Source organism: Mobula hypostoma, chromosome 19, assembly GCF_963921235.1.
Source record: "Mobula hypostoma chromosome 19, sMobHyp1.1, whole genome shotgun sequence".
NCBI classification, from domain to species: Eukaryota; Metazoa; Chordata; class Chondrichthyes; order Myliobatiformes; family Myliobatidae; genus Mobula; species Mobula hypostoma.
Genome location: NC_086115.1, coordinates 19,592,551 through 19,615,858, shown reverse-complemented (window position 1 = coordinate 19,615,858; position 23,308 = coordinate 19,592,551). Strand labels below are relative to the sequence as shown.

At 40.4% G+C, this 23,308-nt stretch overlaps 2 protein-coding genes across 6 annotated transcripts in view; one reads left to right on the top strand and one right to left on the bottom strand.

Moving 5' to 3' along the window:
• The window catches only part of LOC134358885 (uncharacterized), a 37,350-nt gene extending 18,618 nt beyond the window's left edge, over window positions 1–18,732 (top strand). For 3 of the 5 annotated variants that reach the window (XR_010020974.1, XR_010020971.1, XM_063071494.1), the window contains exon 2: window positions 17,620–18,732. Coding sequence is in view for 1 of the 5 variants with exons in the window: in XM_063071494.1 (XP_062927564.1) it covers window positions 17,620–17,638 (19 nt within the window). In the remaining 4 variants the exon portion in view is untranslated. Of the gene's footprint in view, window positions 1–10,360; window positions 10,396–16,067; window positions 16,447–17,619 lie in introns of those variants that run through there. The other 2 variants (XR_010020972.1, XR_010020973.1) reach the window with 2 other exon arrangements.
• The window catches only part of dna2 (DNA replication helicase/nuclease 2), an 84,852-nt gene continuing 62,392 nt past the window's right edge, over window positions 849–23,308 (bottom strand). The window contains exons 13-22 of the mRNA XM_063071483.1: window positions 17,092–17,201; window positions 15,261–15,370; window positions 14,479–14,703; window positions 11,846–12,039; window positions 10,275–10,364; window positions 10,010–10,196; window positions 8,297–8,386; window positions 7,138–7,323; window positions 6,619–6,765; window positions 849–4,943 (exon numbers count right to left, since the gene is read on the bottom strand). Coding sequence (XP_062927553.1) covers window positions 4,896–4,943; window positions 6,619–6,765; window positions 7,138–7,323; window positions 8,297–8,386; window positions 10,010–10,196; window positions 10,275–10,364; window positions 11,846–12,039; window positions 14,479–14,703; window positions 15,261–15,370; window positions 17,092–17,201 — 1,387 coding nt within the window. The 3' untranslated portion in view covers window positions 849–4,895. The remainder of the gene's footprint in view (window positions 4,944–6,618; window positions 6,766–7,137; window positions 7,324–8,296; window positions 8,387–10,009; window positions 10,197–10,274; window positions 10,365–11,845; window positions 12,040–14,478; window positions 14,704–15,260; window positions 15,371–17,091; window positions 17,202–23,308) is intronic.

Here is a 23,308-nt window from a genome sequence, read left to right as displayed (position 1 = left end):
AAATGTTAAGGTCAAGTCAAGGCCTGATGTGATTTATCCCAGGAATTGACTTAATCAGATTGCTGGGGCCTTGAACAAAGTTTTCATGTACTCTCTAGCCACAGGCGATGTCTGGACAACTTGTGAGTAGCTAATGTTGTTCCTTTCCTCAAGACATAATCAGGATAATCCTGAAAATTATAGATCGATGAGTCACCTATCAGTCATAGGGAAGGTATCGGAATGGATTCTTGGATAGGAGTTATGAACATTTGGAAACTATGGCCTAATTTAGGGAGTCATTATCACTTACCAACTTGAATGGGTTTTTCCAAAAATGTGATTGATGAGGTAGAGATGTGGATGTTGTCTATATGGATTTTAATAAGGCCTCCCATGGAAGACTACATCTGCAGCAAGTGTTGCCTGCCCGTGGAACTCAGGCTCAAAACTGATGACCTGGGTTCTGAGGTTCAAACACTGTGATGCATCAGAGAGGGGAAGAGTTACTGTGTTTCAGGAGGCAGTCACACCCATTAGATTAACCACTTCAAATTCAGTCTGTGGCAGGGACAAGAGGGTGTGAATGCGAGTTAGGCAAGTAGAGGTACCCAAGAGGTAGTGTTGGAGGAGTGTCAAGCTCTTGAGCTGACCCAACCTGTCTGAAATGGTTGCTCCCTGTGAAGGTGGGGGGGGGGGGCATGGGAAGGATGTGCAACTAAACCATGCACAAGGAGTCATTCGAGGGGAGAGAGAAAAGTAATCTAGATGTAATTGGGGATAGTATAGTTAGGGGAATAAACACAATTCTCTGTTTGCAATGATGGGCTGTGTTGTCTGCCTGATGCCCAGGTTCAGGACATCTTATCTAACCGGCAGAGGAATTTGGAGTGGGAGGGGGAAGATCCAGTTGTTGTGGATCATTTGAGTACCAACTATGCAAGAAGAACAAGAGGTTCTGCTGAAGAAATTTGAGCAGTTGGAGACTAAATTAAAATGCAAAACCAAAAAGGCAATAATTTCTGGATTGTTACCTTACCCAAGTACAAATCGGCACAGGGTAAATATGATCATAGAACTAAGTGTGCGGCTCAAAGATTGGTGTTGGAGAAGTAGGATTAAATTAGTGGGATATTGGCACCAGTATAGGGGAAGGAAGGAGCTGTTCCGATGGATGGGCTCCACCTGAATCATGCTGGGACCTAGGTCCTGGCATATCACCTAACTAGGGCAGTGGATAGGGCATTAAACGAAATAGAAAGGGGTGCAGCCTCGTCAACGTTTTGTTCAACTGCAACATAATGTCTCAATTGTTTATAGAAATAAACTAAAAAGTCCAGTACCAAACCCTGTAGTACACTTCTAGTCACAGGCCTCCAGTCCCATAAACAACCTTCAACCATCACTCTCTGCTTCCAACCACTGGGTCAATTACAAATTCAATTAGCTAGCCCTTTCTAGATTCCATGCGATCCAACCTTCCAGATTAATCTGCTAACCAGGAACTTTGTCATTGTCCTTGCTCAAATCCACATGGACAATGTCCACTTATCTATCCTCTTGGTTAATTCATCTATCACCCACTTATCTATCCTCCTTTCATCTATCCTCTTGGTTACCTCTTTGAGAAACAATTTCCCAAGTTATCCCTCATTAGACCCAGCCTATACAAATGTTGATAGATGTTGTCCTTCAGAATCCTCTCCAGTAATTTTTTAACCAGAATATAGACATTACACAACATGAAAATGTTCAGTTACTGCGAAGTGCATAATGATTGAATATCTCACCCACTAATACTGTTCAGGCATGTCATAATGGCTCAGTATGATCGTAGCCAATCACACGCTGGTTTGAGCATACAGTACTATGCAATTACATGCTTTGGTCTGCGATGTTATAAATGCTCTGCATAGTCACCTGGTGGAAAAAAAACCAAGGTTTTGAACCCGAATACAGTTAGCTTTAAACAAACCAGTCATAATATTTCTCTTTCCATTTACAAGGAACATGAAAGGGCACAAATAATTCTGAACAGATTCAGCAATAAGGTTTTCTGGTTTTGAAATTTTATTTAATAAGACAATAATATTCAAATTATAGTCAAACATAGGTTACATTAATAAGACAAACAACACTTAATGAAGAGGTAAAAGATGCTAAAAAGTTAGTATGTTATTCACTGAGTTGTGTACCAGGAAGCAGCTGTTCACAATCTTTGCATTATTCACAATGATAAATTGGCTCAGTTCACAGTAGTGAGTTGGTGTGCTGCAGGAGGAAGGTCAATGATGTACACTTAAAGGAAAAGAAAGACTTGCTGTGCATTCTGAAAAGACTGGTCCAAAAAAATCACGCGCCAGCAGCTGAAGGCACAGACCAGTCATGATCAAGGCTGCAGTGTGCAAAGGCAGTTTAAGATTCAGACTGGCTGGTGCTCAGGCTGAGGAGTGCTGTAGTGTAAGTAGGACATTATCATTTGTCATCTGAGCTCATATCTGGTGGCTTATTAATCTACAAGGCTTACTTGTGAAGGCACTGCTGGCAACGGTTGAGTTCAGGAGCCAGGACAACTTGAACCAAGGATCTCCTTGTTACAGCTTCTCTCAGCTGTGCAGGCGTCACCTACACATTGGCCCAAGGACCACCCTCATCCCACACTCTGATGTAAGAAAGGGAAGGGTAATGTCAATCCATCTTAAAAGAACACTCCATCATCCCTAAAGGAGAGACTACCATCTCTTCACCACAGCACACCCCCCTCATATTTCATAAAACTGGCAAAAAAAGGGAGCTCAATTTCAACCTATCTGCTTCTCACTGTCAAGAGATTTTGGGATAAAGCATCAGGTAGTTCACTGTGTAGCTTTAGACACCTCATTACAGGAAAAGTATTAAAAGGCAAAGTGCAAAGACTCACCAGAATCATTAATCACACAAAGAAAAATATATATTTCTACAGAACAGAAAAAGGCTCTGTGACTTCTCTCCATCTTTTCCTAATTGGGTGAGACATTTTCTTTTTCACATACTCACGGTTTCTGTGGCTGGACAGTGTACATAGTGAAATTATGGGAATTAAGGTTAAAGGCCCAATCCCATTGGGATCTGTATCAAGACTGCCCAACACATTTCACAAATCAAATACAAGTTTCATCCAATCAGACCAGGCTGAAATTTTACCCAGAACATCTTTGTCCCACACCCCTGCTGTCTTCAATCTGTATATTCCGTTTAATTGGGCCATTGGTTAATCAGGGCAGCCACTTATTTGGGACAACACTTAAAGAACAAAATAGCAAGGATTCCACTTGTTTATTTAGGGCACCACACCACTTAATTAGGACAAGAGACTGTTAACAGTTTCTAACTAGCGTCAGTCGCTTATACTTGTGTAGCCACTAGACCAGGGGTCGACAAAAATGGCGGAGCAGACTCGATGGGCTGAATGGCCGACTTCTGCTCCTTTGTCTTATGGTCTTATGGCAACCTTTTTGCCTCTGTGGGCTGGACTGCATATTAATGTGCAGACGATGAGCCAGATAAATGCCATAAAAAACTTGAAATATAGGAATTATCCATTTAAAAACATCTAGTTATGTTTTGCCTCAAATTAATGAATAACGCATGCTAGAAAATAATTTATGTTTAAGGTTGCTTACCCCTGCACTAGACACTACATTGTGCTTAGGGTGAACAGTTTCTAAATCATGTAGTTACACGTATTTGTGTTCAAAATGCAATGACTTTTATCACTGATAGTTTGCAAGAAATGAGCAGCAAGACAATTCAGAACTGTTTTGCTCACTGCAGTTTCGAACATTCAGGCTTGGAGATGCAAGAAACAGCTGGAGGTGAAAATGAAATGATTTCATTACTTCAACAAATTAGGAACTACGAAGAATTTGAAGGTGTAGACAGTCATCTTGAATGTTACAATGAGAATGAAGATTTGGAGAATGCAATCATCAAAAGTATTGTACGAAGGTAGTCCATTAGCTACACTAGGTGATTATGCTGATTTTGTCAATCAAAAGAACACATACTCAGTTGCAACCTGTGTAGTACACCACTAGTCCAATGTCTCCAGTCCTTGATAACAACCTTCAACTATCACTCTCTGCTTACAAATCCAATTAGCTAGCTCTTTCTAGATTGCATGCAATCCAACCTTCCAGATTAACCTCTATCCAGGAACTTTGTCATAGGTCTTGCTCAAGTCCACATGGACAATGTCCACTTACCTATCCTCTTGGTTTTTTCATCTATCATCCACTCATCTATCCTACCTTCATTTATCCTCTTGGTTACATCCTTGAAAAACAATTTCCCAAGTTATCCCTCATTAGACCCAAATGAGGGATACATCCAGTCCTTCAGAATCCCCTCAAGTAACTTTTTAACCAGAATATAGACATTATACAACATGAAAATGTTCAGTTACTGCCAAGTGCATAATGATTGAACATCTCACCTACTTATACTGTTCAGACATGCCACAATGGCTCAGTATGATCGTAATCAATCACATGCTGGTTTCAGCATACAGTACTATGCAATTACATGCTTTGGGCTGCAATGTTATAAATGCTCTGCATAGTCACCTGGTGGAAAAAAAGGTTTTCAACCTTAATGCAGTTAGCTTTAAACAAACCAGTCACGATACTTGTCTTCAATATCACAAAGAACATGAAAGGATAGAAGTATTTTTGAACTGATTCAGCAATAAGAATCTCAGGGCTTGAAATTTTATTTAATAATACAATAAAATTCAAATTACTGTCAAACATTGATAAGAGAAATAACACTTATCAAGGAGGTAGATGATGCTAAGATCTTAGTATACTTATTCACTGAGTTGTGTACCAGGAAGCAGCTGTTCACAATCTTCGCATTATTCACAATGATAAATTGGCTCAGTTCACAGTAGTGAGTTGGTGTGCTGCAGGAGGAAGGTCAATGATGTACACTTAGTTAAGGAAAAGAAAGACTTGCTGTGCAATCTGAAAAGACTGGTCCAAAAAAATCACGCGCCAGCAGCTGAAGGCACAGACCAGTCATGATCAAGGCTGCAGTGTGCAAAGGCAGTTTAAGATTCAGACTGGTTGGTGCTCAGGCTGAGGAGTGCTGTAGTGTAGGTGGGACATATCATTTGTCATCTGAGCTCATATCTGGTGGCTTATTAATCTGCAAGGCTTTTTTTGTTACAACTTCTCTCAACTGAGTAAGCACCACTTACACATTGGCCCAAGGTCTAACGTCAACCCATCTTAAAAGAACACTCCATTGTTTACCAAAGGAGAGATTACCATCTCTTCACCACCACGCATCCCCCACATATTTCCTAATCCTGCCAAAAGGGAGCTCAATATCCACCTATCTGCTTCTCACTGTAGACATTTTGGGATAAAGCGATAAGGCATTGTTTGGGTAGCTTTAGACATCTTGTTACAAAAAAAAAGTATTAAAAGGCAACGTGCAAAGAGTATAGAATCATTATTCACACAAGAAAAAAATATACATTTCTACAGAACAGAAAAAGGCTCTGTAACTCCCCTCCATCTTTTCCTAATTGGGTAAGACATTTTCTCCATCACACACAGTTTCTGTGGCTGGACAGTGTACATAGTGATTTTATGGGTATTAAGGTTAAAGGTTGGGATCTGTATGAAGACTGCCCAACACATTTCACAAGGCAAACATTGGAGTTTCATCCAATCAGACCATGCTGAAATTTTACCCAGAACCTCTCTGTCCCACACCCTGCTGTCTTCATTACTTACCTGTACATATACTGGATTCCATTTAACTGGGCCAATGGTTAATCAGGGCAGCTACTTATTTGGAACAACTCTTAAAGAACAAAAACTAATCAAGAAAATAGCAAGGATTCCACTTGTTTATTTGTGGCATCACTCCACTTAATAAGGACAGGGACTAACTAGCATCAGTCACTTGCACTTGTGTAGCCACTAGACACTACACTGTGCTTGGGTGAATAGTTTTGAAATTGCGTCAGTTGCACGTATTTGTGTTCAAAAAGCAGTGATATTTGTCACTGATGGTTGACGAGAAATGAGCAGCAAGACAATTTAGAACTGTTTTGCTCACTGCCATTTCAAGCATTGGAGATGCAAGAAACAGCCAGAGATGAAAATGAAATGACTTCATTACTTCACCAAGTTAGGAACTACAAAGAATTTGAAGATATCAACAATCATCTTGAATGTTACATTGAAAATGAAGATTTGGAAGATGCAATCGTCAAAACCAATGTATGAAGTCAGACTACACTAAGTGGTTGTGTTGATTTTGTTCACTTTGTCAATCTAAAGAACACGGCAGCGTACACTGGATGAATTCCTCCAGCAATAACTGTTAGGAACTAATATACAGCTTTATAATACTCTTGTAGTATTGGTAGTGTTCTAATTTGTTCTGTATTCCATTTAAATATATAATTTGTTACTCGGTTAAAATTAGTTTATCTTTTTATACCTTTTTAACTATTTCTAGGAAACTTCAGGTAATTGGGGCTTCTGCTTAATTGAGCCAAAATGTACTGGTCCCGATGTGCCTCAATTAACTGGAATCCACTGTACTTTGTTATCTAAACAAATCATTAGTAGTTAAGGATATCATTTCTTCATTCTTCAAGTGATCCAGTAATTTTTTCAAAGGAGCATATTGGCACAGGGTTGATATACATCCCATCATTACCAGCTTGTGTTTTGCTCTAGTCAGAGCTACATTTAATCTTCGCCAGTCCTTCAATAATTCTCCAAGCTTTAAGAAAGAAAGTTCAATGGAGTTACTGCCTACATTTTGTAATCCTATTCACATGCACTAAAGAGAATTTGTAGCTTGCTGAAATGAGCAAATCAGGAACAATTATATTCAAATTACTGTGCTGTTCAAATTAAAATCAAAAGCAAAAACCTGTAGTGTGGACAGAGCGGAACTGTTACTGGGGTTAACAGCATAATGGGGCTTCAGAATGGTTATTCTTTGGTTTTTCTCTAGAATGACATCTGTTGTAATTAAGCAGGATTTTCAACATGAGCCAACATGAAGACAGACCAAGCCGAAATGGGAGGGCGTTAACATTCTTTCACCACATTACACAACAGCTTACAGCACAGACATCACCTTACTCACCTTTCCTTCACTGTTACTCCTAACAAAGGACAAAATGATAACACTTTTGTCTCTGCCCTGGTACTTGTCCACCGTATTCACCTCAACAGCACTGAAAGCTTTGTCCTTCATCAGCAAAACTGAGATTGTCTTAAGCTGCTGTCTGTATGGTGCAATAATCCCAATATTACAAGGCTTACATCCAGCCTGTTTACAAAATAACACAAGAATTTGCATTAGCACATCAATCACCTCCAATATCCAATATCACTCTTGGCCACAGCTTACTTCCACCTTCAGCATTGCAGCCTAGGTCATGCCGTGACCTGCACAATTGTTAAAAGGATAGCAAGTAGGTGAGATAAAAGAGACCAGAGTTTAAGAACACCAACTGCAGGCACAGGACAGGAAGAGAAGCTGGTGATTCACCAGACATGATCAGATAAATACAAATGGCACTAAGTGTAATTGCACAAAGCTGTCTAATTTTTCAGATTCATGGTTTTTATATTCTGTGTTTTTTATTGCCGGTTCATTTACTATTTTGTTGTGTGAGGGGAGGGTGTTTGGGGGTTGATGTTCTGTTAGTTTTTTGTGCAGAAGGGGTGGAGTGGGGTAGATGTTCCTGTTCTGTTTCGTGCGGGTGGAGTTTTTTTTGGGGGGTGGGGTTGATGATCAGGATGCCGTTCTTTTTTTGTACAGGGGGTGTTGATGTTTCTCCCTGAATGACTTTCATGTTGCTTTGTTTTGTGGCTATCTGGAGAATACAAATTTCAGAGTTGTACATGGATACATGCTTTGATAATAAATAAATTAACCTTTGATGTGGAGGAAGGTTGGAGAAGGATACTAAATCAAACCAAAGGCATTGATAAGAATAAGAATAATATTTGGTCACAATCACAGAAGTTCTCTTTGTGATGACAGATATACCAACATTCACACAGTGGTTGCTAGCAAGTATGCACATACAGTTTTAGTCACAAATTAGAGGCATTTCTATACCTCCCTCACACGGTGATTTAATTTAAGCATTTCAGATAACAATCAGAAACATGCTGCAGTTTAGGCAAATTAGCATTAATGGAACACTCTAGAATGTATAATTATGCTCACTAGTGTTAAGAACACTTCACCTTGGTAAAGTGCATAAAGTTCTTTCAAATCCAAACAGACCTACCTTTATTAAAACTGTTATCAAACAGTACACCAGATCAGCCTCGGTTACATTGCTCACTCCACACTGTTCTTCCGTCTCAGGGGCTGGAACCTTGGATAAACAGTATACCTCAATTGAAATGGGACTGTACTGCATGTGACATATTCTACGTAACATTAAAGGCTGGTTTACAACAAAAATAATCCCCCCATGCCACCTTTCCCTCAACTGAGAGACTGTTCTCTCACTCTCTTTGGTTTTTATATCCCTGTCGTGTGCCCCAATGTCAGGCTCCTCTTCCTGTCCATTCTCCCTTCTAATCACTTGCGGCCACCTTCTCCCCCTCTTCAGCTACCAGACCTTCAGCTAGTTTCCTTTTAAATAAAGCCCTCATCTATCTTCAAACAACAGGAATTCTGCAGATGCTGGAAATTCAAGCAACACACATCAAAGTTGCTGGTGAACGCAGCAGGCCAGGCAGCATCTATAGGAAGAAGCGCAGTCGACGTTTCAGGCCGAGACCCTTCGTCAGGACCCTGACGAAGGGTCTCGGCCTGAAACGTCGACTGCGCTTCTTCCTATAGATGCTGCCTGGCCTGCTGCGTTCACCAGCAACTTTGATGTGTGTTGCCTCATCTATCTTGAAGTGTTTCCCTCCTTTCCTGCACAGTAAGTATGGAAATCATTTAAATATTACATAGGCTGAGTGGGTGGGGATATTGGGCACTGAGCTGAGGAAGAAGGGTATAGGATTTTTAGTCAGATTAAGAGTATCTATGTTATTGATTTGCTAAGGTTCCTGATAACCATTACTGATATTCCTGTGCCTTGAGCGAGTGATGCCAGTATTAGTTTAACTTCAGAAAAACACAGCAGAAATTCCAAGGCATTACCATTCCTGTAGATGACACGAAGGATGATGGAATTGTGGATAGTACAGAAGTTTGTCGTAGGTTTCAATAGGAAATTGACAGGATGCAGAGCTGGACTGAGAAGTGACAGTTCAACCCGGAAAAGTGAGGTGATTCACTTTGGAAGGTTGAAATTGAATGCAGAATACAGATTTAACAGCAGGAATCTTGGCAGTGTGTAGGAACAGAGGGATCTTGGGGTCCACATCCATAGGTTCATCTAAGTTATAGTGCAAGTTGATAGGTTATTAAGAAGGTGTATGGTGTGTTCATTAATCGGAAGACTGAGTTCTAAAGCCATCGGTAATGTTGCAGCTCTATAAAATTCTGGTTAGGCTCTAGTCGTCTCACTGTAAGATGGAGGTGGAAGCTTTCAGAGAGGTTCAGAGGAAGTTTAGCAGGATGCTGCCTGGACTAGAGAGCATGTCTTTATGAGGATAAGTCGAGCAAGGGATTTTCTCTTTGAAGTGAACGAGCTTGAGAGGTGACTTAATAGAAGTGCACAAGATAATAACAGGCATGTTAGCCAGAGACTTTTTCCCCAAGGCAGAAATGGCTAACGAGCATAATTCTAAGGTGATTGGAGGAAAGTATAGGGGGATATCAGAGGTATTTTTTTTTACATTCAGAAAGTGGTGGGAGAGGCAGATACTTTAGGAACATTTAAGAAACTTTTAGACAGGCATATGATTGACAAAAAAATGGAGGGCTATGTAGGAGGGAAGGTTGATCTTAGAGCAGGTTAAAAGATCGCATAACTTCATGGGCTGAAGGGCCTATCCTGTGCTGTAATGCTCTATGTTAACATTAAATGTCATCTCACCTGTTCCGTGTTAAGGAAACAAACTGGATTATTTGGCTCCAGAGCACTCTTCAACCAGGAAGCCCCTGGAATATCTATGGCCAGTTCACACGACTTGGGCAGCTTTAACATTGCGGACGCCACTTGTTCAGATCCACAGACTAACTTTCCCTCATACATTAACGTATTACTGAGTGACATTATTGTTCTGTGGAGGTTGATAAAGCATTGTTAAAGGACTATCAAAACACTTTTAACAAACCATGCATTTAATTAAAGGTGGTACCTGTTCATTCTATATTGAACATTTAGCTGAACCACTGCATCGGAATTTTTCTCCAGACGTTTAAACAAACTCTCATCCATTCCCAGAGCTCTGTGGGCACAGAATGCATTGAAGGGTATCATGAGGATTGAACAAATGCACTGCTGTTATGAGAATACATACTGTGCTGCAGGTAATGCAGAATAATTTGATACTTGCATGAGGTGAAGTGAACGTGGTATATATTAGCAAATACAGGTAGGAGGGTAATTAAAAGTACTGCAGTGTGGGTGAAGGACTTTTGTAAATGCAGTGCAATGGGAATGATTTGCCCGAGGTGATGGAGGAGACAAGAGCAGTGACTCTATTTATTTTTTGAGATACAGCACAGAATGGGCCTTTCCAGCCCTTCGAGCCACACCGTCCAGCAACCCTCAATTTAACCCTAGTCTAATCACAAGACAATTTACAATGACCAATTAACCTACTAACCAGTATGTTTTTGGACTGAGGGAGAAAACCAGAGCACCCAGTGCATACCCACTCATTCCACGGGGAGGACACACAGACTGCTTACAGATAACAGAGGAATTGAACTCTGATCTCCAATACCCCAAGCTGTAATAGCGTCATACTAACTGCTACACTACCATGGCACCTTGTAAAAGGCCTCTGGACAGACATTTCAATGAACAAGGAATATAGGGATGTGAAATTAATGTAAGCAAGCAGGATTAGTATTAAACCATAAAACAGGAGCAGAATTATGCCATTCAGTCCATCAAATCTGCTTCACCAAACATGGCTGATTTATTTTTCCTCTAAACCCCACCTGCTGCCTTCTCTCCATAATTTTATTCATTAAGAATCTATCAACCTTCACTTTAAATACACCCAATGACTTGGCCTCCACAGCCATCTGTAGCAATGAATTCCACTGATTCACCACCCACTAACAATTTCTTCCCTAGCTTCCCACAATGTCCCAAGATAAACCTGTTCAAGCCCCAAAGATCTATCCAGTTTTCTGTGCTTTGAGAGCTCCAGCATCTCTTCTTTTGTAAAGTGTACATGTTTTAAGACCCATTATTCCCTTCCCCAAACTTGCACGGCCTTCACCTTATGATATATTGCTTGAACGACCAGGTTCAAGAACAGCCAAACCTGTCACCAAACGGTTTGTGAACTGCCGGACAAAACCCTGATCACTGGAGTTTAGCAACAATATAACCACTTCAATCACTTTGTACTATACAGGACTTTATTCTTGTTCTAATTGTGGTTTTGTAAATATTGTGTATAATTTATGGTTAATATATGTTTAACTTGTGAATGCTGCTGATGATGAAGTCATGTGCATCTGATGCTGCTGCAAGTACTTCATTTCACCTTTCCAAATGTGTACTTATACATATGACAATAAACTCAACTTTGACTTTACTGAAGCTTTACTGAACATACTTAACAAATTCCATCCCATCCAAGCCCTTTGTAGTCCCAGTCAGCATGAGCAAAATTAAAATCACCTACTATTGCAATCCAGGTATTTACAGATTATCTTGCAATTCATCTAGATCCAGTTGAGGTCATACCTGGCATGTGAACTCTGAATGACAGGTGGTAACTGTTGATGATCTCCCACCAATACAAACCGATCAGCAGCAAACAAGGGGCCCAGGCATATCAATTGATTGATCTGGGATGCCTCATCCACAATACAAAAATCAAAACGTCTTTGACCGAATAAGGGATGTTTCATTCCCATACAGGTTGTTGCAACCACCAGCTGAAACATAAACACCTTTCTGTCATTACATAGGCACATTATATCCAACTAAACACCAAAAATTACCCCTAGTTAAATTAACAAGTTCCTTCATGCACAGACTGACAGAATAGTTTTGTAAGATTTGGCGGAGGCAAACAAACAAATAGGAATGGGAGGACAATACTTACGCTGTACCTTAGTGATTGATACTGAGATTATATCTGCAAAAAAGTGTTTAATCTGAACACGAAGAATTATAACTGCACTCTGAGTTTATTGGTGCATAGAAAGTTAGGAGTGAGCAAACAATGATACCTGAGATCACAAGAGGGCACAGACTATGAACTTGGAAAATGATATTAAGTAGGGGAAACGAGAGTACATGTGGCAGGAGGATATGTAGCAGTAGCAGTTCAATGTGGCTCAGGGGAACTGCTACATTTTAGAAAATAGATACATTATTCAGGAATGTAATAATGCTATTGTAACATCTGCATATTATTACATGAATAGACAACAAGAGGTGAAAGTAGTGGGGTTAAAAGATAGAAACTGAAGGTTGAAATCACATATAGGGAGGGTATAAGTGAAACAAGGAGGAAGAGAACATGCGCTTTCATATGGAAAGCCAACACAATGGCACACAGCCACACCATTTACATGGACCATGAGAATAGTCAAAATAAGCTTGTACGAATGGGCCAGAGGGTAGAATGCGTGCATGAGTGACACTTTAACATAAACGATAAGAGCCAGGGGGAGGGGGGGGAGGGGGAGAGGAAGAAGGAAAATGTGGTTGTATTTCTATAACACTACACTGTAGAAGGACGAAGTCCTGTGGGAGTGGGAAATTCCAGCAAACTTTTGGATAACCTTAAGCTTTCAGGGGATTGAACAAAAGAAAGCAATGGAACAGTTAAGTGCAACAGAGGCAACAAAAAATATTTTTAATGGATTCTTCTGGTATGTTTTTTGGATCAGAGTAATGAGACATTCAGTTATAATCGGAGTTTACTCTATAAAAACAGTGCCAACTCTGCAATTTCTAACTTTCAATACAATGAAATAACCAGAAAGTTAAATTTTACCATATGCCAAGAATATACTATTGATTTTCAAAGCTGCCCATAAGTATATATTAAAAAAAAATCAAAGGACAACTTCATTAGAAACTTTGACAAACTTCTACACATGTGTAGTAGAGAGTATATTGACTGGCTGCATCACAGCCTGGCATGGAAACATCAATGCCCTTGAAATGAAAATCCTACAAAAAGTAGTGGATACGGACCAGTTCATCATAGGTAAAGCCCTCCCAACCACTGAACACATCTACATGAAACACTGTCTCAGGAAAGCAGCCTCCATGATCAGGGACCCCCACCTCCCAGGACCTGCACTCTTCTCGCTGATGCCATCAGGAACAAGGTACAGGAGCCTCTGTACTCACACCACCAGGTTCTAGAACAGTTATTACCCCTCAACCATCAGGTTCTTGAACCAAAGAGGATAACTTCACTTGCCCCATCAATGAAATGTTCCCACAACCAATGGACTCATTCCAAGAACTCTTCATCTCATGTTCTCAATATTTATTGCTTATTTATTTATTTATTATCTTTGCTAACTCTTTTTGTATTTCCTCAGCTTGTTGCCTTCTGCACTCTGGTTGAATGCCCCAATTGGGCCGTCTTTCATTGATTCTGTTATGGTTATTATTCTATAGATTTATTGAACATGCCCACAAGAAAATGCATCTCAAGGTTGTATGTGGTGACAGATATGTACTTTGAACTTTGATTCAAACAAACCAATTTGGTGGACTGGGCAGTCCATCTGTGGAGTTGAAGGACTGATTGACCTCTTGGGTTGAAACATTGCATTATAAACCCACAGATGCCACTCGACTCTGAGTTTCCCTAGCAGCTTATTTTTTGCTCCAGATTACAGCATCTGCTGTCTTTTTTGTCCCCATTATCATACTGATTACTTGGTTCAGCATTTGTTAGGTAGCTTTACATTTTGTGATGATGACAAACATTGAAGAGCAATAAGGAAGTTTATCTGGTGCAGGATCCTGATCTTTGAATTCAGGAGCACACTTATATATTCTGTATTTGAAGATGTCACCATGCCATTAACCTTATTTTCAGGCTATAAACATAAGACGTTCCTGAACAGTCAGTACCTAAAATATATCATCTAAAGCTTTCTATTGGGAAACTATTGTTTTCATTTCAAGTCACATATGGCCTTGGACATTCGAATGAAGGAAGGAAACAACAATGAAAAGTGAAACAGCAATTACTTTAATCTTCATCAGAGTGCAAGATAGATGAGAACAAGACCATGCTAATCTGCTTGCATTCCACACAGAAATGTGAGAAACCAGCCATCATTGGCTGTGGAACTCTCACTACAGCACACAACCTGAGCAATCAGGATTTTTACACTTACTTCACTCTCATACAGCCCTTTCAACTCAGCCAGACTTCGGATGGATTTTCTTTTGCAGATATCCTCATCAGTAAATTTCTGGATATCAGAGTGAACCTTCTGCTTCCGGCCCAAACGCAGGAAGCCCACTTTGAATCTAACCAGCTTCAATAAAATGTTATCCACAGCCGAATGGGTGTAGCTGGTAAGGAGGACACTGAAACCACAGGCATAAAGAATCCGCACCTTGTCAAAGAGCAGAAAAGTAACCACTTAAGTACATCTCCAAAGTAACAATTAAACTAATTATTCTATTAAGATAAAGGGAAATTAGATTTGATGAAGGATCATTGACCTGGAATGTGGACTCTTCAACTCTCCACAGAATCTGCTTGATCCACTTTTATAACAGACAAATGTAACAAGTAATAAAACTAAAACAAGTAATATCTTAAGAACCACCCACAGTTCCCGCTGCAATAGGAGGAAATGCAACCCCCTAAGTAAACACCACCAGTGACAAACGAAAGGTCTCATCCAAAAATGTCAACTGCTTTTCCCTCCATAGAATCTGCCTGCACTGAATTCCTCCAGCATTTTTTGTGTAACATCAGTCACAATTTCTATAATTATATGTCAATTTGAGTTACCAAGGCTTACAGGTCAAAAATTTTTAGCTGCAGATTAGGCATAACCTATCTGAATGCTAAATTACCTTTGAAGAATTGAGTGACAACTAACCTAACAAATCAAAGCAAAGATCCTTGTTTGATTCCTTAATGATGCTGATTAACCCGCCTTACCAGAGTGCAGACAGTGGTAGTTTTCCCTGTCCCAGGCATGCCCACAATCAACGTGTAATCCTTTGACAACAACACCCGTTTCATTGCTTGTTTCTGAGGTTTGTTCAGGCCTTGAATATAAAGAAAAATATTGGATCAGATACATAAGAAAATGAATCTCAAGGTAGTATATCAAAGTTCAAAGTAAATTTATTATCCAAGTACTTATATGTCACTATATACTACCCTGAGATTCATTCTCTATACATATACGTGCTCGATAAATTTTACTTTGACTTTGATCGAAGGCCAGCTTCAGTAAATTATCAACTGTAAAGGGAAGATAACTGCAGGGGGAGCATGGAATTAGGTACAGGATGAAGGAATGTGGCAACAATCATAGTTAAGGAGAGGCAGGGAAGGTAGTCCGAAGAAATAGGAGAGAGAGATAATTGAGATGAGTTAGGGGGTTGAACAAGGGGGAGCATAAGCACTGGGGATTGAGTACAGGGGAAAAGTGGAGCTGACTTCTGGGGAAGTGCAAGACTCACAGTGAGCCCCAAAGAAAGATCAAAATAAGCACTGTGACAAGGTTATGGGAGACACTGAGAGCTTCAAGGGCACTAGGAGAGTGGGTTGCTGAAGACTGGATTGATATGTGTAAATCCTAGAGGAAGACATGAGAACTCCAGTGAAGAAATTGTATTTGAGCTCTGAGGAGGGTGGGGTAAGATCAATACAATTTCTTCCCTGGAGCCATAAATGTACATAGTCTCAATGGCCACTTTATTCAGTACACCTGCTCATTAATGCAAATATGGTCAACAGGTTCAGTAGTAGTTCAGACCAAACATCAGAATGTGGAAGAAATGTGATCTCTATGACTTTGACCGCGAAATGATTGTTGATGCCAAATGGGGTGGTTTGAGTATCTCAGAAACTGCTGATCTCCTGGGATTTTCACACACAGCAGTATGGGATTTTCACTATCTAGAGTTTACTAAAAATGGTACAATGAACAAAATGGCCTCTGACCTCTCAAGTTTCAAGCTAACAGGAAGGCAACAATACCTCAAATAACCACGCATTTCAACAGCAGTGTGCAGAAGAGCAACTCTGAACATACATGTCAAACCTTGAAGTAATGGGCTACAACAACAGAAGACCATGAACAGAGACTCAGTGGCCAAGTTATTAGGTACAGGAGGTATGTAATAAAGTGGTACTGAGTGTAGTGTTGCAAGTCTGGCATCACCATTTTCCTGTACAAATGTAACAAAACTTCGTTTCTAAACCAACCCTCTTGACTTAAAACCAATTCAAGAAGACTGATTGCATCCTGAGCACTCAAAGCTGAGAAATGAGATGAATTGTGGCTGCCTGTAACCAAAAAGAATCTGAAGGTTGTATAATTTATATATACTTTGATAAAATGAATGCACTTTGAATCTTTGAATTGACTGCAGGTTCCTGCATTTGTTTTAAATGATGTAGGACTTCTCCGCCCCCCCCCCCCCCCACATTTGGCTCAACAAGCTCATGCCAACTCTAAGAACAATTGTATTCCCCTATTTTCTCCAATTCTGTCTCATGTCCATTAACTCAACTCTCCTCTGATTCGATAATCAGGGCTAATTTAGGATCTACCAACCAGCATGTCTTTAAAGCATGAGAGGAAAGTGGAGCACCTGAGGGAAACCCATGTAGTTACAGGGAACACATGTAAACTCTGTGCAGACTGAACGAACCACTATGTTACCCAAATTCATTTTGTTAATGCCAAGTTAATGGTTGTTGCTAATTTCACACTAATACCAACAGAGTATATAACAATATGAAATAGTCAGACTACCTCTCAAAATATTAGCCACTGTTTCCTTTGTTTCAAGTGGTAGTACAGTGCTCAGATAAGGAACAAACTGTGGTGGCCTCAGTCCTACGATGAGTTCTCGAAGCTTATCGCTGAAGAAATAGAGAACAGCTTATTATTTTCCTTGTACATTATTCCTCAAAGATAAATAAAAGTAAACAAATTAGGAAAGTCATTCTAATTTTGGAATGGTATCTGAAAGGTGCCCCTCAACATTTTGAGGCAATAAGCAGGGTGCTTTTCTTTGATCCAGACTGTACTCACAGAACAGGAATGATGCAATACACAAGGAATTATTTGGTCAGAAATTAGATGATGTTGTTTTCTGTCTTTAACCATTCTGTTACCACAGTCAAATGTTACACTCAAACCTGGGGCAGTAAAATTACACTTTAGTAGATGCTTTTGAAAATCCAGTTATACAATTGGCTCCTTATTTCCTGCCAATTCCATCCTTCTAGAACACAAATTAAATTGCTAACCAAAAATGATGTCATATCTGTTAAATAGGGGCCATGGACAATTCTGACTTGGTGGAGAATGGATGTGAAATCACAGAGGAACATCTGGAGAAATTTCTGAAACGCCTGTCCGTTGCTGTCGTTACTGAGTGGTCGGGAATCTTTCGGAGGGTAGGCCTCAAAATCCCCGGGCTTGCCTGCTTTTGGCGACCGAGAAAGAGGTCAAATCGCTCGGACAGAGATGGCGCTCAGTACTCAGTGTCGGCGCTGATCAGAGCTCGAAGTTTTCAGATGACTCAGTCGGATTGTGGTCGGCATGGCTGGGAGAGTTTTTCTTCCCTCTCCCGACTGCGTGAGATGTGGGACATTTGAGAAACTTTGAACTTTACTGTGCTCATGGACTTTCTTCATCAAGTTATGGTATTGTGCACTGTTGTAACTATATGTATAATTATGTGGTTTTGTCAGTTTTTTCAGTCTTGGTTTGTCCTGTGTTTTGTGATATCACACCAGAGGAAATAATGTATCACTTCTTAATGCATGCATTACTAAATGACAATAAAAGGGGACTACATGTCTTCATAATCTAAAAACTACCTAATCATGCTATGCTTTTCAAAGTCCCCTTTTAAAATTTTCTTAATTAGGTATTTGGGACTTGCCTGTAGACTGATGTTTGGATACTAGTCTTTAATCCTGTGCTTCTCTAATTTTCCCTTTCTTCAATAGCACTGTTACATTTGCTGTTTTCCAAGAACCTAGGAAATTATGGAAGATAGCAACAAATGTAGGCACAGCCAGGCAGGCAAGAAGATGAACTCCAAACATAGATTAATACATGGGACAAGGATATTTAAGCCTATTACCAAAACCGGGTTCAGGGAAGGGCAAGACTGGCAGCTCAATGTTCCAAAGCTCTGAAGCAGCAACACTATATTCTATGTTGCTTTACTTCTCATTACCTCAATGTACGTAAGTACGGCAGGATCTGCATGGATGGTATGCAAACAGCAGCTTTTCACTTCATCTCAGTACATGTGACAAGTGATAAAACAACACCAAGAACAAATGCTACAGGTAGAGATGGAGGTACAGTGAGTTGCTTTTCTAATTAGGGAGAGCACCACACTGCTACCAAAGAGAAAATATTCCTGGGTATCATCCTGTGAGACTGAATGGGTAAGATTTAGAAACAAGAGAGGGTGATCACTTTGACGAGACAGTATGATAGAATACACTCTGAATGGTCAACAGGAATTAGAAGAACAAATACTTAGATAGCTGTAAAAATAACAGTGGGTGAATTCATCTCCCCTCATATTGACTAGGTCTGCCCTAGTCCGAAGAGATTTGGGCAAAATTTGTTAAGTGTGTCCAACAAAGATATCGCAAGCAATACAACCCCACCAAAGGGGCAACACTCAAACTTCTGATGGGAAGTGAGGCAAGGAAAGTAGCTAAAGTGTCAGTGAGGGTGCACTTTGGGAACAGTGATCATAATTCTATTAGTTTTAAAATAGTTCTGGAAAAAGACAGAATGAGTCCAATAGTTAAAACCCTAAACTGGGTAAAGGTTATTTTAGGTAAATTGATTGGGAGTGACTGCCAGCAGGTAAAGGACCATCTGGCAAATGGAAGGTTTTTAAAAGGTAGAGGAGGAGACATATGTCAAGTGGGACTAGGTAAACCTTTTGTGTACAATGCATGGAGGACTGCCCTTGGGAGGGAAATCAGGAGGGTAAAAAGAGGACACAAGATATCCTTGTATAATAAGATAAAGAGAGAAATTGCCTTTAAACTCACAAGAGAGCACAGGCCATCAACTTTTTGCTGTTGAGGTTTCTGTAGCTGGCAATTTCTTTCTTACGAGGTCGAGTTGCCAGCTCGACGCTCAACCCAGCATGGATGGAAAGTGTGCACGGGTGCCGGCTGGATTCGAACTCGGGACCTTCCGCCCCAAAGTCCAGCGCTGATGCCACTACGCCACCAGCCGGCAAGATAAAGAAAATTTGTAGAAAATTCCATAAGTATGTGAAGAGCTAAAATGTAACTAGGGAGAGACTAGGTTCCTTTAAGGGTCAGTGTGGTCATCTATGTGAGGAGCCATGGGAGATGGGCAAGGTCTTAAATGAATACTTCTCAAACGCATTTACCATGGAGAAGGTCATTGAAACTAAAGAATTCAGGGAAGAGAATAATGATGACCTAAAACATATCCACATTACAAGAGAGAAAGTGCTGGCAGTTTTTGAACACACAAAGGCTGTTAAATCCCTGGAGCATGTCTAAGTGTATTCTAGGACACTTAAGGAAGCTAGGGAAAAAAATAGCTGGAGCCTTGGCAGGAATTTGTATCAGCATTAGCCATTAGTGTGCCTTTATTTCAGATATCTGTACTTCTGTCACACCTGTAGTATCTGTATCCTGGAACACTGAGGTGTCAGGCCTGCCATGTTTCTGTCATGGCTAGAACATCCCAGTCAGAGTCAATCCATGCTCTGAATTCATCTGCCTTACCTGGTATACCTTGAGCATTGAAATAAATGCAGTTTAGCTGCATTTCCCTGCTTTCATTGTCCCTTGACTATCCTGACTACTAGACTTTCACTCATTGATTCCCTACAGTTGTTAGAGCCAGGGGTGGTAATGGGGACAAGCTCCCACTACCTTTTAAAAGCTCCCAATGGCGTGTGCCTCAAACAGCCTCTGACAGCCAAGTCCAACTCCTGGCCTTTACATGGGGCTTAGCTACTAATCCTGGCAGAACCATTTCTACTGACTGGAGGAGAGTCAAAGGCGGGTTACTGGCACCATAAAACCAGACGCTTCGGACAGATGGGGCTTGTCAGCCGTGGACGGCAGCTCATCTAAAAGGAAAACTCTGATCCCAAACCTTTGCTGTCTTGCAGCTATACCCACTCATGGAGAAGGCTACGGGAGTAAACCCAGAGGGAAAAATCTGGAGCTGGAGTCCATGCTGACTGGCAACTCCTACGACGCTGCTGGTACCAAACTGTATTGGTCTCTGACATTCCTTTGGGTTCATCAGATGTGTGGAGAGGGGGTGCTTGCTCTCCATATCGTACTACCCAGGCTTGCGTATCCAGACAGCTAGGATGCAATAGCCATAGTCAACTTTAACTGACGGAAGCCTTCACCTTACTCACTGCTTACTGCTTTATCTCAAGACTTGCTCCCGCTCCCCACGCCAATCTAGTTTAAACCATCCCATGTAGCACTTGCAAATTTCAATGAATTGCAAGGATATTGTCCCTGTCTGGTTCAAGTGCACCCTGAACCTCTCATACAGGTCGCCTCTACCCTAGAAGAGATCCCAATGGCCTAAGAACCTGATGCCCTGCTCCCTGCACAAGCTCCTCTGCCACAAGTTCTATTTCTGACCACGCTAGCACATGGCATCAGCAGTAATACAGAGATCACTGCTTCTGAACCTCATCCTTTGCTCTACCAATTGAGATTATTTGTCACATATACACTGAAACATAGAGTGAAGTGCATAGTTTGCATTAAATTATATCGGCGAGCATTAGCAATTGGTACATAGCTCTTAAGCTTCACCCCGCCCTTGAGAATTTTCTGCAGTCACTCAGACATCCTTGACCTTGGCAGCCAAGAAGGAACACACCATCTTGGCCTTCCTTCTGCAGGTGCAGAATCTCCTGACTGCGCCCCTCACTATGAAGTCTCCTACCACTATTGTCCTGAGTGCATCCTTACCCTCTGAGTTTCAGAGCTGGTCACAATGCCAGGGACTTGACTACTACTGCTGGTTAGCCTGGGGTTGTTTTCGCTGGAGGAGCGACCTGAAGAAGTTATACAAAATTGATGGGGTTGGGATGCTTGGTGAGAAATTTCTTCCGATAGTAGAGATGTCTAAAAGGAGAGGGCTTTTTAAAGAAAAAAGGTATTACTCCTCAATTTATGAAGCCAATCTCATACTTGTTTAACAGCTGCTCACTATATCTCCAAACATCTGTACACATACTCCTGTCCCTCTTTTCCTGCTCCTTTTAAGAACAATTAATTTAAATGTCTACATAAGATTACATCAGCCATATTTGCTCATCTTAACAGTCTGAAAACAGTTCAGATTTTTCTTCTACATTATTTGCACAGCTGACACCAGACAGTTTAAACAGACATACTATTTCAAGTTTGGTCGTGAGAAGAAATATCAAGTCAGAGAAAGGGTCAAGGATGTGCTCAAGCCTTCCTTGAAATAGAATACCTTACTAACTCCAGGTAACTTTAGGTCATGACTGCACACGATAGAAAAGATAGTCAAGGGGGACTTCCGGTAGCACTCATGGAGTGAAGTCGCATTCTTGACTCGCTCCATTACCTCTGAGTTTTTTTTCTATGATCAGCTATACTTTAATTAACCATTAAGGTATCAACTCTTACAATACTTTGAATTAAATTGAACTCTCCGATAACTGGATGCATCTTAGATCTGCTATGTCTAAGAACGGGAAAAACGGCAAGGATGGTAAACCTCCGGTTAAACCGAAAGGCATGGATTTTCCTCCGACTGAATCACCGGTGACTTTGAAAGCTATATCGGAGTTAATTCAGAGGGAAATTTCAACCTCTGTTATGGAGATGATTCGTACGGAAATTGCAGTCTCTGTTAAGGACCTGATTCATACGGAAATCTCAATTAATCTCCAGAAAATTGCCGATTCAACCGATAAGATGCAAACATCTATTGCGGAACATCAGTCAGCTATATCTGATCTTCAAAAAACCACGCAACAAAGTGAGCTTAAGATGGGGAAAATCGAAGAAACAATTAATGTAATGAAGAAGAAACTTGACTTTCTGACTTTTAAAAACTCTGACTTAGAATCTAGAATGCGACGGCAGAATTTACGAATGATTGGGGTGCGTGAAGCTGTTGAATCTAACAACCCCATGAAGTATTTTTCTCAACTTTTAAAAGATGCATTCCCTACTGTATTTCCTGACCAACCACCGCTACTGGATCGTGTTCACAGAGTCCCATCATACTCGTCTAGGTCAGATAGACCTAGACATGTTATCTTACGTTTTCATTACTTTCAAGACAAGGAGAGACTGTTTCGATTCGCTCGATCTAAAAGTTTCATTGATTTTTCTGATCTTAAGTTCCGATTCGTGGAAGATTTCAGTAAACCAATCTGGGACCAACGGGTTCGCTACAGATCTGTGATGTCGGAATTCTATAAGATGGATTTAAGACCAGCGCTGCTGTACCCTGCACGTCTAAGGATTCGCATGTTAGATGGAGCCCTTCGTTTTTTTGATTCTCCATCAGATGCCCAGAGTTATCTGGATCAATTTTCACCTTCAACATCTTAATTGTTATTTTTTTTAACTATCTCCGTTGATCGGAGGCTGTGAATTGGTTGGTTTTAACTTTTTCGTGCCCTATTTGGGCAGAAAAGTTTATTTTTGATTTCTTAATATGGTTGCTAAACTTTCTTTTTAACTGCGTCATTTCTTTCTTTTCCCAGGGGATTCTGGGTGGTTACTTCCTTATTGTCATTTTACGTATTTCCTGTGTGGCCTTAAATTTTGTAGTTTTTTTTTAAATTTTATTTTGTTTTGCTTTTTATAACTAGTTTATGTTAATAATCTTATTTTTTCTTGTTGTTGTTTTGTTTATTCATGGGTTTGGGGTTTATTGTGGTTTTTTTTTAATATATATTTTCTGGCTTTTGTTCTGTTGTGTGTGT